At 36.3% G+C, this 14,598-nt stretch overlaps 1 protein-coding gene across 1 annotated transcript in view; it reads right to left on the reverse strand.

Annotated features, from left to right (window-relative positions):
- Positions 1 to 4,885: 4,885 nt before the first annotated feature.
- The window catches only part of USP46 (ubiquitin specific peptidase 46), a 28,421-nt gene continuing 18,708 nt past the window's right edge, over positions 4,886 to 14,598 (reverse strand). Inside the window, exons 5-9 of the mRNA XM_010574510.1 lie at positions 13,200 to 13,276; positions 7,538 to 7,621; positions 7,057 to 7,254; positions 6,131 to 6,209; positions 4,886 to 5,139 (exon numbers count right to left, since the gene is read on the reverse strand). Coding sequence (XP_010572812.1) covers positions 5,038 to 5,139; positions 6,131 to 6,209; positions 7,057 to 7,254; positions 7,538 to 7,621; positions 13,200 to 13,276 — 540 coding nt within the window. The 3' untranslated portion in view covers positions 4,886 to 5,037. The remainder of the gene's footprint in view (positions 5,140 to 6,130; positions 6,210 to 7,056; positions 7,255 to 7,537; positions 7,622 to 13,199; positions 13,277 to 14,598) is intronic.

Consider the following 14,598-nt stretch of genomic DNA (forward strand, 5'->3'; position numbering starts at 1 on the left):
TTTGAAGTAATGCATGTTAACGGCAAAGAAATTATAAGGGCATTTATTAAGGCTTCCCAAGGGCTATTTAAATACTAAGTGCCATGTTAGACTGAGAAGAAGCACCTCAGCAACAGAACTGATGTAACAGGAAAAAGCCCTGGTCTTTCCATTGATCAAAGAGAATACAATGTCTAAAAAACTAAGAATAACCCTTGCATAACAACACAAAAAGTCAGTGACTTTCTCTTATGGATACCACAGATGCTGGCCTTTAAGAAACATCCAGTGTCTTTGATAGATGGTGTGGTTTTTTTACACCAGCACTTACTCTACTTCATTCTCTCTTTCCTTTATATGAGTCCAAGCGGAGAGAAGGAAGATGCAAAAAGATTGCTCTCCTTGCTAGCACTCACACAAGGTCCAAGAATAAATGCAGCTCTCAAGATTATTAATAATTGAGACTGTACAGAGCACAGATAAAATGGCAAAGAGAGCAATACCTGTATCATCAGCTGATTGACAGCTAACTCCGTGTTTGGTAAAAGAGAATTCTCCTGTAGAGCTTTTCTAAATTATAGTCATTGATAACTGTGCCAGAGATTAAAGTATTACAGTCATTCTCAGACGGGTTAGCAGGTAGAGTGCAAAAAAGGTTGTGAAATGTGCACTGTGAGTGCAACTCATCAGCTACATACTGCTATGTGTAGCAGACACATAGTAAATACTGCATCCTTGTAATGTATGAACAAATTTAGGCTTCCCAAATTTACAACCCAACTAGGACTACAAGCCTAAAAATTGAAATTGGGTTGTAACTAGAGATGTTGGATCACAAGCAAACATCTGCAAAAGCAAAAAGACAAAGGCAAAATGTTAAGCTGATTGGAATTTCACAAGATTGACTGTTGCTTAAAGTGCTTGGGTTGATTACATTTTAAAAAATCAAAGTACATAAAAATTTAAACAGGAAACTAATAATATTAACTACATAAGTTATTATACAAATACAATAACAGACCAACAAAAGAGAAATAAATTAAAACAAAGACTGATAAAAGATACTGGCAAAGAACAGGTACACAGCCAAAACTTCTTAAAATTTCTAGTACACATTCAGCTGTAAGATACTGCTCACACTTGTCAGCCACAAGCAGCAAAAAAGAGACAAAACAAGAAGGGTCTGCTGCTGAGAGGCATCAAATCACTGGCAGCTGGAAGCTGCCAGCTCAGGTCCCAAGTACATGATGCTGTAACAGATGGGTGAATGAAATGTAATGTCTGAAGATAAAAGACAGGTTGTGGTAGCACTTTAGGACCCACCATGTAACATGAATTTCAGTTTCAGCTTAGTTAGGTCTTTAATATCTTTATTAAATCTATTGCAAAGGAAACACCTACTGCTTTATTTTCTTTACTCCAGCTGCTAAAGGAACAAGACTTTTAAGATGTAATCTACTGCTCTGAGGTAACTGTAAATTATTAAAATAAAATTGATCGGAGTAATTTTGGGACTGACAATTTCAACAATGTGATCTGCTTCACTGGTATGGTTTCTCCATCACTCCCCTCTTCTGCCTCCCTCTGCTATGTCCCTGAAATAGAAATTACATAAAATCCTGACAGCCTGTTCTGTGAAACATAAAAGTTGAGGTCTGAGCTCATCCTCTAAGGTAACTGATTCATCAGCACTGCAGTGCTTCATTGGGTTCAGTGGAAAAACAGCACAGGACAAAAATGTTCATTTTTTTTAAAGTAAGAACATAGTACTAAGATTGATAAATGGACAACACATCTTAGCAACAGCGTGTGAAACAAATAGAAAACTTCATATGTCATAAGGCCTAATGTGCTCAGAGCCTGACACCATAAAAATAGTAATTTTAGGGAAGCACAGAATACTATTAGACATCTGTGCTACAATTTTGTTTTCTAGCTGCTGGCTGAAAAGCTTTTATTGTCCTAGATATTTTTCCATTCTTTCATAAGGGGCAGGAAATCTATACATAAGCGTAAGAGAAAAAGGATTATGTTTTATTTAATCAACTAAAATACTTCACATCATATGATTGTTTCTGTGAGGATCCCAATCCTGCAAAACCCATGTGAATGTCCTTAATTTGACATAGAAGAGAAGTTCTGCTGCCCGGACTGGTGCTATTCATACAGCCGTGATGGACAGCTTTTGCTGGACTGAAGTCAAGACATTCAGCACACTGTAGACTGGATATAATTTATAGAATTGTGACTGCAATTTATTTTTTTTTAATCAAAAGTAGATGTTCCTTAATCTAGCTGGTGTTAGCATAAAGTGAGTATTCCACAATTTTTCAGAGCTAATATCAGACTGCTGGTGTTGGACTGGTGTGATACCAGTACTGTGATCTTTTCATGGGCTAGCATGAATTTAAAATTTTTTTCATACTTTATGAAAAAGCTTATTCTAGTAATTTTACTCTCAATAACATACTGTATGTTTTACAACCTAAAGCTGTCTTGCAGCTGGAGAAAACCAAAGATTATTATCCTGTTCTTTAGCATTTAAATATTAATTCATATTAGTAACATTTAAAAAATCAATTTTCAGATAAGTCAATTGACATATGGAAAACATTTCCTAAAATTCAACTGATTTAAAAAATATTTTTATGAAAAATTACTTTTCATATAAACATGAGCCCTAAACATTCAAATGATACCTTAAGAATACCTTTTTTGTTGCTTGTTTTAAAATTGAAGAATGACCTAAGAATGTTCAACAGTAAACTGTGAAGTACAGATCTTTGGACTAGCACTGGTTAATGATGATCTAGAAAGTGCCATCATTCACAATGAGGAAACCTTACCCATTTTAAAAAGCAAGTGATTATTATATTTTTATAGGGAAATTCTGAATGCTTATAAATAAATCCATTAAAGAGGGATTTGCAGCTTTAGCTTTCCAGTGGAAAGGCTCCTGGGCCTCTGAGAGTTGAAGTCTCCTGTAAGATGTCTGCCTTCTGTGTTAGAGACAGAACATTTCATTCTAACATCAATAGAAGAACTACAGTTGCATCCCAATTATGCTTGTCTTGAGCCTGCATACCAGCCTTCATTTATATGAGTGATCTCTGCAGACCACTACTCTAAGGTTACATTCTACGTCTGTTTTCCTGTATAGGTATAATAACATGATAAATCACAAATAATGTTAGATGAGAAGTCCACTTCTGTTTCTCATTCAGTGTAAAGTGCTACATTTCATTAGCGTACAAAATGGCCATTGATAAATCCAACTGAACTTCAATTGATGTTACAGTAGAAGCTAGTACTTCATTTTCACCATTGTTTAACAAAAGATATTTCACATTCACAGTAGATAGATTACAATGAAAAAAAGTTATTCTCTTTCCTACAGAAGACTAAAATATAAGATTTAGCTACACTTCAAAAGCCATTTCTTGAAATGGAGTGTCGGCCATAAAGTGGCAGGCAGAATTCTTAAAGAAAAGAAGGACCAAAAGCAACATTGTCTAATAAATACTTAATGAGAGTGAATTAAATATAACAATTAGAAATAAATTTTGTGAGATGAGAATATTTCCTTCTAAATACTAGAACCAACTGTCAATCCCCCTGAAGACAAGAGTGGTTTTGCTGTTGACTTCATTGGAATAGGAATTTGGCTACTGAAGTTCAAAAATTGTGTAATGGAGTGAAAGTGTCAAACCAGTCAAGGTGGTTACCCAGTGTTACCACTGCCACAACCTGTTATCGATCCCTTCGCATACCCTATTGATACTTTCTTCTACATTCATTCTTTGCCAAATTCCAGCATGTGAGTTCAGCAATTTTATTAGCCAGTGCATGACTAGTGCCAGCCAAATTTACCCAGTAAAAATCACAAACTAAGCCTTTTGCACTAAGCCTTTTGATACTTTTAAAATCAGACACTCCAGAGCCATATCTGTTTCCGTGGTGACCCAAATGCTGTCAAACATGGCCAAAATGTTAGAGATTATATATACATGGCAGTATGTGTAAACTTATGGTTGTTATTTATTACATTATGTTGCTAAGAAATGGACTCTGTCTTGAAAAATGAAAATGGGACCTACAGATATTCAGAAAATTGCAGGATCAAGCCATGTCTTCTGTATTGTATGAACAACACTTAATTAAATGGACTGTGTAATTTCAGTCTTGACAGATATGCTAGATGTGGGCAGTGTTGCAATCTCTGCAACTCAATTAAGTAAACAACCTATGATATTGTTTTAACAGAAAGATAAGCTCAATCTCTATAAATGTAATTTATCTTTGTGTCATACATGTCATCTCACTCCCTTTATTCCAGTGCTCTGTGAGTTCTGAAATCTCACCTCATCTGTACTATCTCATGATAAACAAAATGACTGGACATACAGAATTACTTAGTTCCACTGTAATTTAAATCCCGCTATGTGAAGTTTAGGCCTGAGGTTATCCACTGAAAGTTTTTAACAGCCCAAAGCTTAAATGATTTTGGAAGAATATCTTTTTTGCAGCAGAGAGTAACATGTAAAAAAATCCCCTATACAATCACAATTCCAATCATAATGAAACAGATTTTTTTCCTTACACTTTAAATGGGTAGGTATATATCAGGATGTATTTAAAGGAATGCTTTGTAAATCAACACACCCCAAAGCCATTTAGAAAGTTTTAAACAATTTTGCCCTAAATGCAATGAACACTTCCATATAAAATACTACTCTAGCTGTATTGGGTTTAACAGTTGACATCCAAATCTTATTATCTGTAAATGTTAGTCCATATAAATTCCACTAAAATCTGACTGCAATTAACTCTTCAATCAGACTTAAAAACTACAAACAACTGCCCCTTCCCAAAACAAAGTTCCGCATGTCAAAAATGGACAGTTATAGTCAATATCACACAGACCATTTAATAGGAGACAGAGCGTATCGTTGTTCAACCATACAAGATGTGGTCTGTGTAAAAGTCAGTTAAGGGGGGCCATCACCTTCTTTTGCGTGCAGCATCATTGTGCGCAACTGCCACAGTTTGCCAAGTCACTCACTCTCTTGACTGATAGAATAAAATATAGCCAGACTCTGAATTTTTTGATATATCAGAGGTCAGACCATAGAATTCTTCAATAGCTTGAGCATCTATTTTCTGCAAAATAAATAAAAATTTTTAATGTGCTGTTAGTTAAAAGAAATACCAAACATGGATTAAATGGCTGCATAAACACAAAAGACAAATTCAGTTATTTGTTTCAGAGTAGCAATTAGCAAATTCTGTTTGCAGTTTAAGCAGTGAAAGGGTAATGTTCAGGGGCTAAGCCCTACTGGTCTCACTCATGGAAGTCAATAAGAATGTTTGTTTCAGTGAACCTAACTGAATTAGGCTTTTTCCAATAACAGAGAGACTACTTGGAATGCAGTAGTGAACACTGTTAAAACATATAAATGTGACCATGTCACCCTATCTTTCTGAAATTTCCAGAAACCCTCTTCAAGTCATGCCCCATCCAATGTCCCAGTGCTTACTTTCCTCTGTTGCATTTACTCCCGGGAAATCAGACTCAAGACCTCAGTTTTGCCAAGGTGCCACAATGACATAAAGGGTTTGCTTAGGAATGAATTGCAGAATGCTTGAACAGAATCTGTAATAGCTGTGGGCCAGATCCTGCTCTAATTCACATTCAGACAAACCCAGATAGACTACAGAATCCAGACTTTCTTGTAACTTCCCAATTGTCAAAAATTAAAATTCTACAGCAAGGCCAGCTTTACCCAGACCAATTTTGCCAAGTGATTGTGCAAAGGATTGCAACATAATTCCTGGATATTTTAGGTTTTAATGAATTAAATTGATTTTATTAGATATAGAAAACATTCCAAATTAAACCCTTGAAGTTGGATATTAAAAACGTTTGATGTTGTTCAGAAATAAAACAACCCCCTCTGACACTGACAGAGTAAGAACTACAGGATTAATAATTTTGTTTGCAATCTTACTTCCTAACTGAATGTCTCATTACAACCAAACTGTGGCTTTGCAGACTAGAAATCTATACTGAGACCTGGATCAGAATTTTAACCCCAAATAGAGAAGAGAACATAAACACAAAAGTTGTGCCCATGACCTTCAGCATACTGACCTCTACAATGTCATCATCAAACAAGAGCCAAAATCCATGACTTTTCACAATAGTAATATAATGCCCCCGATTCGGTCCACTAGAAAGCAAAACAAAAAAAACCCAAACCACAAAATATTAGAAGATACCATTCAGTCCATTTTGACAAGTGACATTTCTATATGCAAGCAGACTGAATTATAACTAAATGTTATGAAAAACATAGTAAACCCACCCGGGTGATGCAGTAGACATTTACTCCTTTCACCTTTTTACTGACTTGTTACAAAGACTTCATCAACTGAAAACTAAATGTGTTGTTTTCATCCGTGCCATGACCATTTACAAATTAACCTATAGAACACTTAACAACTATTAGGCAGGCATCAACTATTGAAAATTTTTTAAAAACATTATGAACTAAATTTAAAGGGGAAAATTGTTTGGTATTGACCATGAATATTTAGTTACACACAGCCTTTAAGAAGAGGGAGAACAAGTCGTGTTCCTAGACCCCCAAGGATTTTTCTTTTTGTTTCATATTTGACAATACCCCATATGTGAGAAGCTTTATTATAGCTACCATTTTTATTGCCTTGACAGGAGACTGAGGTGATCTGTTGAAGGGCCTACATGCTAGCAGTGTCTGGCCCTCACAGAGTCCTGGCTCCCAAGCTCTCTAAGTGGGCTGATGAGGAAGGAGACACCTCCATTAATTTAAGCCAATCTTGTGACTTTTGGAGGCCTGAGACATTATTTTTTAAACAAGTACAGATTTACTATGAGGGAGGGTGGCTAAGAGGTTCAGGCTAAGACACAGGCTAGTTGGTGCAGCAGCAGGGTTTATGTCCTCCCTTCCACTCTCCTCACATTTTGTCAGGCATGCCTCTGCCTTTGTCTGGCAAAATGTCTGGCAACAGCTCGAGATATACATGAAAGTATCTTACCTTCCACAGTGAACAACGACAGCTACCAAGTCATACATCCGATCTAAGTTGACAGCATCGCCAGATGTGTTGAAGAGACGTAACTCCAGAGGAAATACTACACGATAAGACAGCTTAGTATACCTGTGCAATTGCTCCATATACTTGAATCTCTTGAGGTGTAAGGCAAGAATCATTGGCAGTTTTTTTACTCTCATCCTGTGAAACCAGTAGAGTGCATATGATAAAGTTCAAAGCCATTCTGTCTTTCCTTAATGAGTAAACATTTGCATTATAAAAGCACTTTGTAATTAACAATAGTCAACTAGCAGTAGCTTCTAGATACACAAGTAATAGCTTTGAATCTCTGTAGGTTCTCTGGCCCATACAGAGAATGCAGCTGGGGTGTAAGGCTTCTAGATATCTAAACAAAATAAATTCCAAGGAGGAGGTTTGTCAAAGCCCAGGAGGGGCATGGTGAAATAGCTTGCTATTCGCTTACCTTTTCTGTGCCTCTTGTTTACTGCAGCAAGTCTCACAGTAGTATTTCTGTTCACTACATAATGTCTCTGTGTTACTGAAGTCTCTGTAAATAAATACAATTATCAGTTCTTAAAGGATCTTAACACTTTTTCCCTACTCGGGCTGATGAACTGGAACCCTAAAAAGACACACAGGATGAAATCCTCTCTCCACTGAGTCCAGTTTTCTAAAACATCTAAAGCAGCTGTACCAGGGTTTGCAAAGGGACTTAAAAGTACCTGGCTGGTATGAAAGCCCTGTATTAGGAGCCGAGGCCCTCCACACGATACAGGTAGAGCATCAGATATCTCAAAATGGGATTTATATCCTGGTCTCTTACATGCCAAGGGGCTGCCTAGACTTGGGTGTAGTTGCTCAATCCATCCAGTCCCTTTTAAAATTATTTGCAGAATGGAACATCTTCAAATGCACTTCTGTCATCCCCAGATAGCTCACATTTTATGGTGTTATTCTGTAAGATAGGTTTGAATCCTCTTACACAGAAGAAATAAATTGAAATTCCCTCTAACCTTTTGAACTGTCATCCAGAAGTTATTTGATTATACCTTCTTGTTGTCTAAAAAGGAAAGTGTCAGCTAGTATAGAAGATTTTGTAAATCCTGATCAAGTAAATATACTTGGAAATGTTTCTGGATTGAGCTTTTGAAGTGAGAGAGGCAGAAGGCAGCTGGTTTGATAGTATCTCTCAGTTCACAGAAAAGATTTGTTGGAAGTCACAGTGCTGATACGTTTTGGAGCAGAATTTTAGATACATAAAAAAACTTAACTGTATAAAAAATGACAGTAATTTTTTGTCACCTGTAGTGTTACATTGCAGATGAGCAGGTGTTTTGAGAACTGTAAATGCAGACAATAAGCATCTATCTTCCACTTTAAGCACACAGGTTTTCTTGTGACTTTGGGCCTTAAATAGATATATCTGAAGTACAGAACTGTCCTGTTGATTGCACCTACATTGTACCTAATAGACTTCTGAACTCCAGAAAAATTTAGACCCATTCAGACCGAATAAACTCCATTCTACCATTGCAGTTCACATGTCGGAGGCCGAAGCCGCACTGCCTGCAAGTTCAGGCTGTTCTCACAGTAGGCAGCACCAGAATTATCTTACAAAGGCAAAGGGAGGATTCCAGATGATTATTTCTTCCTGGCACCAACACCACAGGCATAGATAGATGGGAGAGCTGAAGACTATATAGATTGCCAGGGCATAGGTATTAGAAGTTATTTACCTACCTCATAAAAGGGGAGGACTTTCCATTTTCAAGTTTTAAGTTCTTTAAGGTTGACAGAGCATGACAGAGAGACACTTCATATGACTGAATAACATTTATACTAACTGAGAATGCTTTTACTAAGTTTTTTTTCTTTACATGGTTTTAAATAATTTGATCAGAAAGTGCTGAAATTTAGGACAAAATACATCTCTTGAAAGGTAAGTTGCAACAAAACTTTGATCATAAGTGTAATTTTTTTATCTAAAAGAAAAATAAAGCATGATCACTGGAAATGATTTGCTTCAGTGATAAACACCGATCTCGAATATCTGATTTCATGTTTAATTTTAAAGACAAAATTAACTGAATTCAGCCAATTCCTCTGAAAAACGTGGTAACCTTTCAGGGAATCATAAGTGAAGAGATGAAATTTTAGAAAAGATAAGAGTTGGGTTATATGTGTGGGGAACAATGCCACAAGATTCAGTAGAATGTGCTTGTCTAAGTTTTAGATCTTCTGTTAAGGAAAGAGTCTAATCTTTATTTTCAGAGCCTAAAGTCTCAATTTAACAATAAACAAACAAACTTGTGGAATTTATTACTTTCCTTCCCACCTCAAAGTGAAGCAATGGAAATAGTATTTTTCTAACATAAAGCAACATGTACAGAAGATAGAAATTTGATAGATACCGGTTTGTTCTATGCCAAGCCTCCCAGGAAAATGAATTAAACTCAAATAGTTTCTGAATTCCTTTTAAAATGTATTAATTATTCTGGAACCAATAATATCTAACATTTTAAATTATAAGTTGACTGCTATGGGAATTACAGCTGTGAAAGCAGGAGAAATATGCAAATACCTGATAAGCTGATGGACATTCCTTTACATGTCCCTTAGCATTTGTTCTTTTATTCCTTTGTCTTCTACTTCCACCCGACAGGCTGTTACCCTATTCTACCAAAGCAGGTGAGGCACAGTCATGAAATTTAGAGGCACTACTAACTCACTTATTCAGCACATATTCATTCCTTTTTCTGTACCAGGAACAAAACTGGTGGCATATTTATAAGCAATAACTCTTTCCTTGGGGGGAAGGAGGTATGCAGGTGAGAATTAGATGCTTTTGCTGCTCTTTACAGCTGCAACTTCAGTAGCTGTTTCATCAATTGAGAATTTTCAGCATGGCACTTCTAATATATGTTGAACAGTTAAAAACAACAGATGGTTGACTGGAGTTCATGCAAAGTCTGCATGTACAAGAGCTATAGGCTTGAGGAACTTTCCTCTATACCTGCAGAGCTAGTTTCAAGGCATTTCTAACTCTTTCCTATTCCATTAACAGGCCAATCTGCATTCTGTTTATATGGTATTTTAACAGGAGAAAGGAATTTTTAAATAAACCCACTCAAGATATACCAATTTATCATTGACCTCATGTGCTTCCACACTCCATCTCTCTACAGCCTCTATGCTACAGTGTGGAAGATGCTTTCTATTGTTTATATGTATAAATAAGACAAATTTTCTGTTTTAAGAGATGAGACAATTCTCAGTGGAATAAAAAAGCACAGGCAGACTAGTTAAAAGGCAGGATCAAATGGACTGGTAAACTTTGCAGCTCCTAGTGGAAATAAAAATAATGGAGATGTACTATATTTGTTATTAGACTTCTACTGCTTCAGGCCTGATTGTCTACCTTGTGGAGTTAGACTATGCCAAAGGCTTGTATTCTTTGGACCTCTTAATTACACAAGAACCTTTTCAATCTGAAAGCTACAGAAATAGCTAAAAAGAACATTCATCTGCAGTGGCAAAGAAATTCATTCTACTTAAATGTTATCTTGCACAGTTTTTCTTTAATTTATCTTTTCAATGCAGTAGCACTTAAAGTTGTAAAGACACAGCAAAGCAGTTTTTAAAAAAAAGGAAACAGTAAAGGTTCCAGAAAGAGTAATAACTTGGCCGTTCCTATTAACAGAAACCACAAAAGCACTTACACTTCATTTAATGCATAATACCATAGAGCAATGAGAGGAAATCCATATTCTAACTGAATATATGTTTTCTAAACAGAGGTAGACATGCTGCTAGTGTGAAAGACAATCAGAACAGATGATAGGTGATGACTCTCTTCCTGTTTAATCTGCAAATAGCAACCTACACCTCCCAACCCAAGAAAAGAAAAAATGGGATTTTGCTTCCCTTTCTTGCCAAAAGGAACTATGAGTGGACTTCAAAAGGCACGTCATGCTGTTGGAGTAAAGGCAGATACTATACTGGGATATATAAACAAACTTTTAGGGCATCCATTCTTCTCAGGATTGTGTAGATCTCTGCTGGAATGTTGTGCCTAATTTTAGGCAACTGCACTTCAAGAAAGAAAGAAGTTTAACTGGAGAGAGGGTCGAAGAGTAATGAACATGAGCAGAGATCTAGTGGTGAAGATAGCCTGTGAAGGAAATGTTGAATGATCTTAGGCTGTTTAACTTAAAAATACAGTGATGACATTCTTCCTGTGTGTAAAAGGTTGCTGCTAAGACGAAGGGGAGCAACCCCTGGTTTATGTCCAGAGTACACAGGGCAAGCAGTAGCGGACTTGAACTGAAACAAGGACGGTTCATGTTACACAATGGGAAAAACTTTTTAGTAGTAAGAACGGGAAGGACTGGGATAGGCAATCGAGCTACTACTGCTAAAAGATCTTTTGGAACAGGTTGGACAAGCATCCTCTCTGAGGTGGAGCTAGCAGTTAGCCTCTTGGGGTCTCTTCCAACTCCACCACTCACCTGTTGATTGCAGTAGTGCAGATGCAGTTATTCCACATCGTAAGCTACAGCCGCTGGCTGTTCAGTAGTAGAAATACTATTGGTACTGCTACTGAAGTACTCTGTGCCTTTGCATAAAACAGCCTTTCCAAACAAAACATTTCCAGAAAGATTAACAACTAAGAAATTAAATAAAAAATTGGAGAAAGCTGAAGGACAGGTGGTAAGTTAATGTACAGCAGCAGTTTCTAGCAAGTTCACCAGACTAAGCTGGAAGAAAAAGTCAGTGCTCAGTCTCCAGTAACTGTATATCATAGAATCAAATAACAACTCAGGTTAGAAAGGACCTCGGAAGATGCACACTTCAGCCTCCTTGCATGTCAGTGGGATTTCAAATTGACTTTGAACACCGTAAGGAAAGGTAGGTAATGCTGACAAAAACGAGTTCAAAGTAGTGGCTACAGTGAAGAACATAAAGTGTGCAAACAAAAACCTGGAGTACCAATACTGATTCAATTATTCGTGACCATGGAAAGACAAAGAGAAAATAGGGGAAAAAAAGATAATAATGCACTCCTTTTCAAAGTCACTCTTCAGGTTGCTCACTTTTAAAATGAGGCTAGTTACTGCAGTGTGGACTACTTGAGGGCTAAGGACTGCTACAGTATCCTACAGGAGACTGAACAGAAGTTGAGAAGGAAAAAACTTACTCCATCTAGCACTTCAAAATGTAACACAAGTTACCTATTACAGTTGTGGTATCCACAGAGAAATCACTGCTTTCTGACTCAGGAAATGGTTAGTACCTCATATGCTTTCTCTTTCTCTAACTCTCAGCTTGGGGGTGAGATGCCAGACAACCCTTCCTAGGCATTCCAGAATAACTGTTAAATGCGATTTCAAACTTGGCAGCAATTTTGGAGCTTGAAAGAGTAATTTGACCAACTGATAATCATGACTTTAGAGCAGCAACATATTGTCTTAAATCTAGGTATCGGGTTATTGTTTCAATTCCAAAACTCCAGATATTTTAAATCTCTCAGAATAATCATCCATGCAAGTCTGAAAATTATTTTGATCTCTGAAGTATTTGTTTAATAGTTAAAAGTGTACTAGAAGCAGAACTGAAACTTAGAATAAAAGACTTATCCCCATAATTTTAGGATGAGACACAGAATAGGAAACTTACATGCAGAAAAGCAGACTTTTGAAATCTTTTGCCCTCTAGGGACTCTAGTACTCATTCTGCAAAGCACATGCTTAACTTTTAATATGCACATAAGTCCTAATCAACAAAGCACTTAAGTAGAAGCTTGAAGATAAGCACACTTAAATCCATTTGAAGCCAGTTACTATTCTGCAGCAATTCTTCCAGATGACAAGGCAATCAATTATTTTCCCCGAGAGATGATTTTTTTTCCCATTCAAACACATACATTGAAAGACAAAGTGAGTAAAACAAAATACATTAATGTATATTTTGTCATTAGAGGAAGCACCCAGTTTACAGTCTTTTTCTTCTGCTTAGGAAAAGCTCAAAACCCAATGCTATTCTACTTCTCTTCTCTGTATCTACCAGACTTGGAAAATTTAGCAAAGTCAGACAGAACTATCTGCCAAAGAGATGCATTTGTTTACCTTAGACAGTGTGTAATTGATGTGTTCTGCTCCACATCAACAGAAAGGTCAAGAAAATCTTCATCTTTGCTACTAACCTGTTGCAAAAAAATATACATGTGAAACAGAGACTTAGTAACTAACGCCATAATTCTAAATGCTGTTTATATCTATGTGCAAATGCTAAAGATAGAGAAATTTCTGCAGAAATAAATTACACAAAAATAATTAATTTTAATGTTTTAAAATTTTTTTTCTAGTTCAGCGTGACTATATTTATTAGTAACTCTACCAATCCAGCTTTCATATAATTTAACTTCTGTCTGTTCCACTTATCCAAGCCCACCAACCAGTAGACCACAGTCTACTGTTCATTAAAGGGGGGCCATCATCCCCTATATAAGCTGTGACTGGTGCATTACATATGTCCCCTTGTTACACAACACAGCCTAGTTTATTATTTCACTGGAATTTTATTTACTATTTGTATAATATATTACACTAAATAATCACAGTTTGTGCCCTATATTTTTATTTAATTCTACTACTAAAGATGCAATGAAGATATTTTCCAAGTTGTATTTTCTCTCCAGTGAGCATTCAAAAGACTGGCTTTATATTTCTGGCTGACACAGCTGCATTTCCCCATTGAATATTGTTCCTCGTCAATAATTTTGATTAAAAAAATCAAAGATTAAAGGTAAAAATGGCAAAGTGATAATATTTTGCAAAATCATTTTGATTTTGCCAATTTTTTTTAGACAGGAGAAAAATTCTAATAAAGAGTTTTTATTTTAAAAAAGTAACCCCAAATATTTTCAGAATGACAGATCTTGATTATTGCTTTGAAAATGATTTTTCACTTAGTGTTTAATCTTGAAGATGAAATAATGTTAAAAAAAAAAAAAATCATCCAGACAGATAATTGTTGTAATACTTCAACTGAGTCAAAAAGACTGCAGAATTACTTACTGTACATGAATTTAGTCATATTCATAACAACCAATCCTGTTTATAAAATGCTGCATGAACACTCCATATTTTGCCTTCTATGACTGCATTTCCTTAGAATAACTAAATCAGATGATTGGATAGTGAAGTTCAAATCAAGAACTTCAGTAGAGGGGTTGAATCCATTGTTCTGACACAAGTCCCTCATGCTCAGATTTCTGCAATTCTATGGATGTGAAAGTTACATACTACTTTCAGCTCATCTTTGCGTTATGTCAGGGGTCCTATAAACATGGTGAATGCAGCCCCTATCAGTTCTGAATCCAGAGGAACACCTTTAACAGGATGAATTTGGATATTATCAAAGTTGTACAGAGGCATAATGCACACCCAATTAAAATGAACAGCAGTTCTTCAAACAAAAATCCTCCCTGAGACCTGATTTGACCCACAGGGGACAAGAAACCAC

The sequence above is a fragment of the Haliaeetus leucocephalus genome, unplaced genomic scaffold (assembly GCF_000737465.1).
Source record: "Haliaeetus leucocephalus isolate CR32 unplaced genomic scaffold, Haliaeetus_leucocephalus-4.0 Scaffold439, whole genome shotgun sequence".
NCBI lineage: Eukaryota > Metazoa > Chordata > Aves > Accipitriformes > Accipitridae > Haliaeetus > Haliaeetus leucocephalus.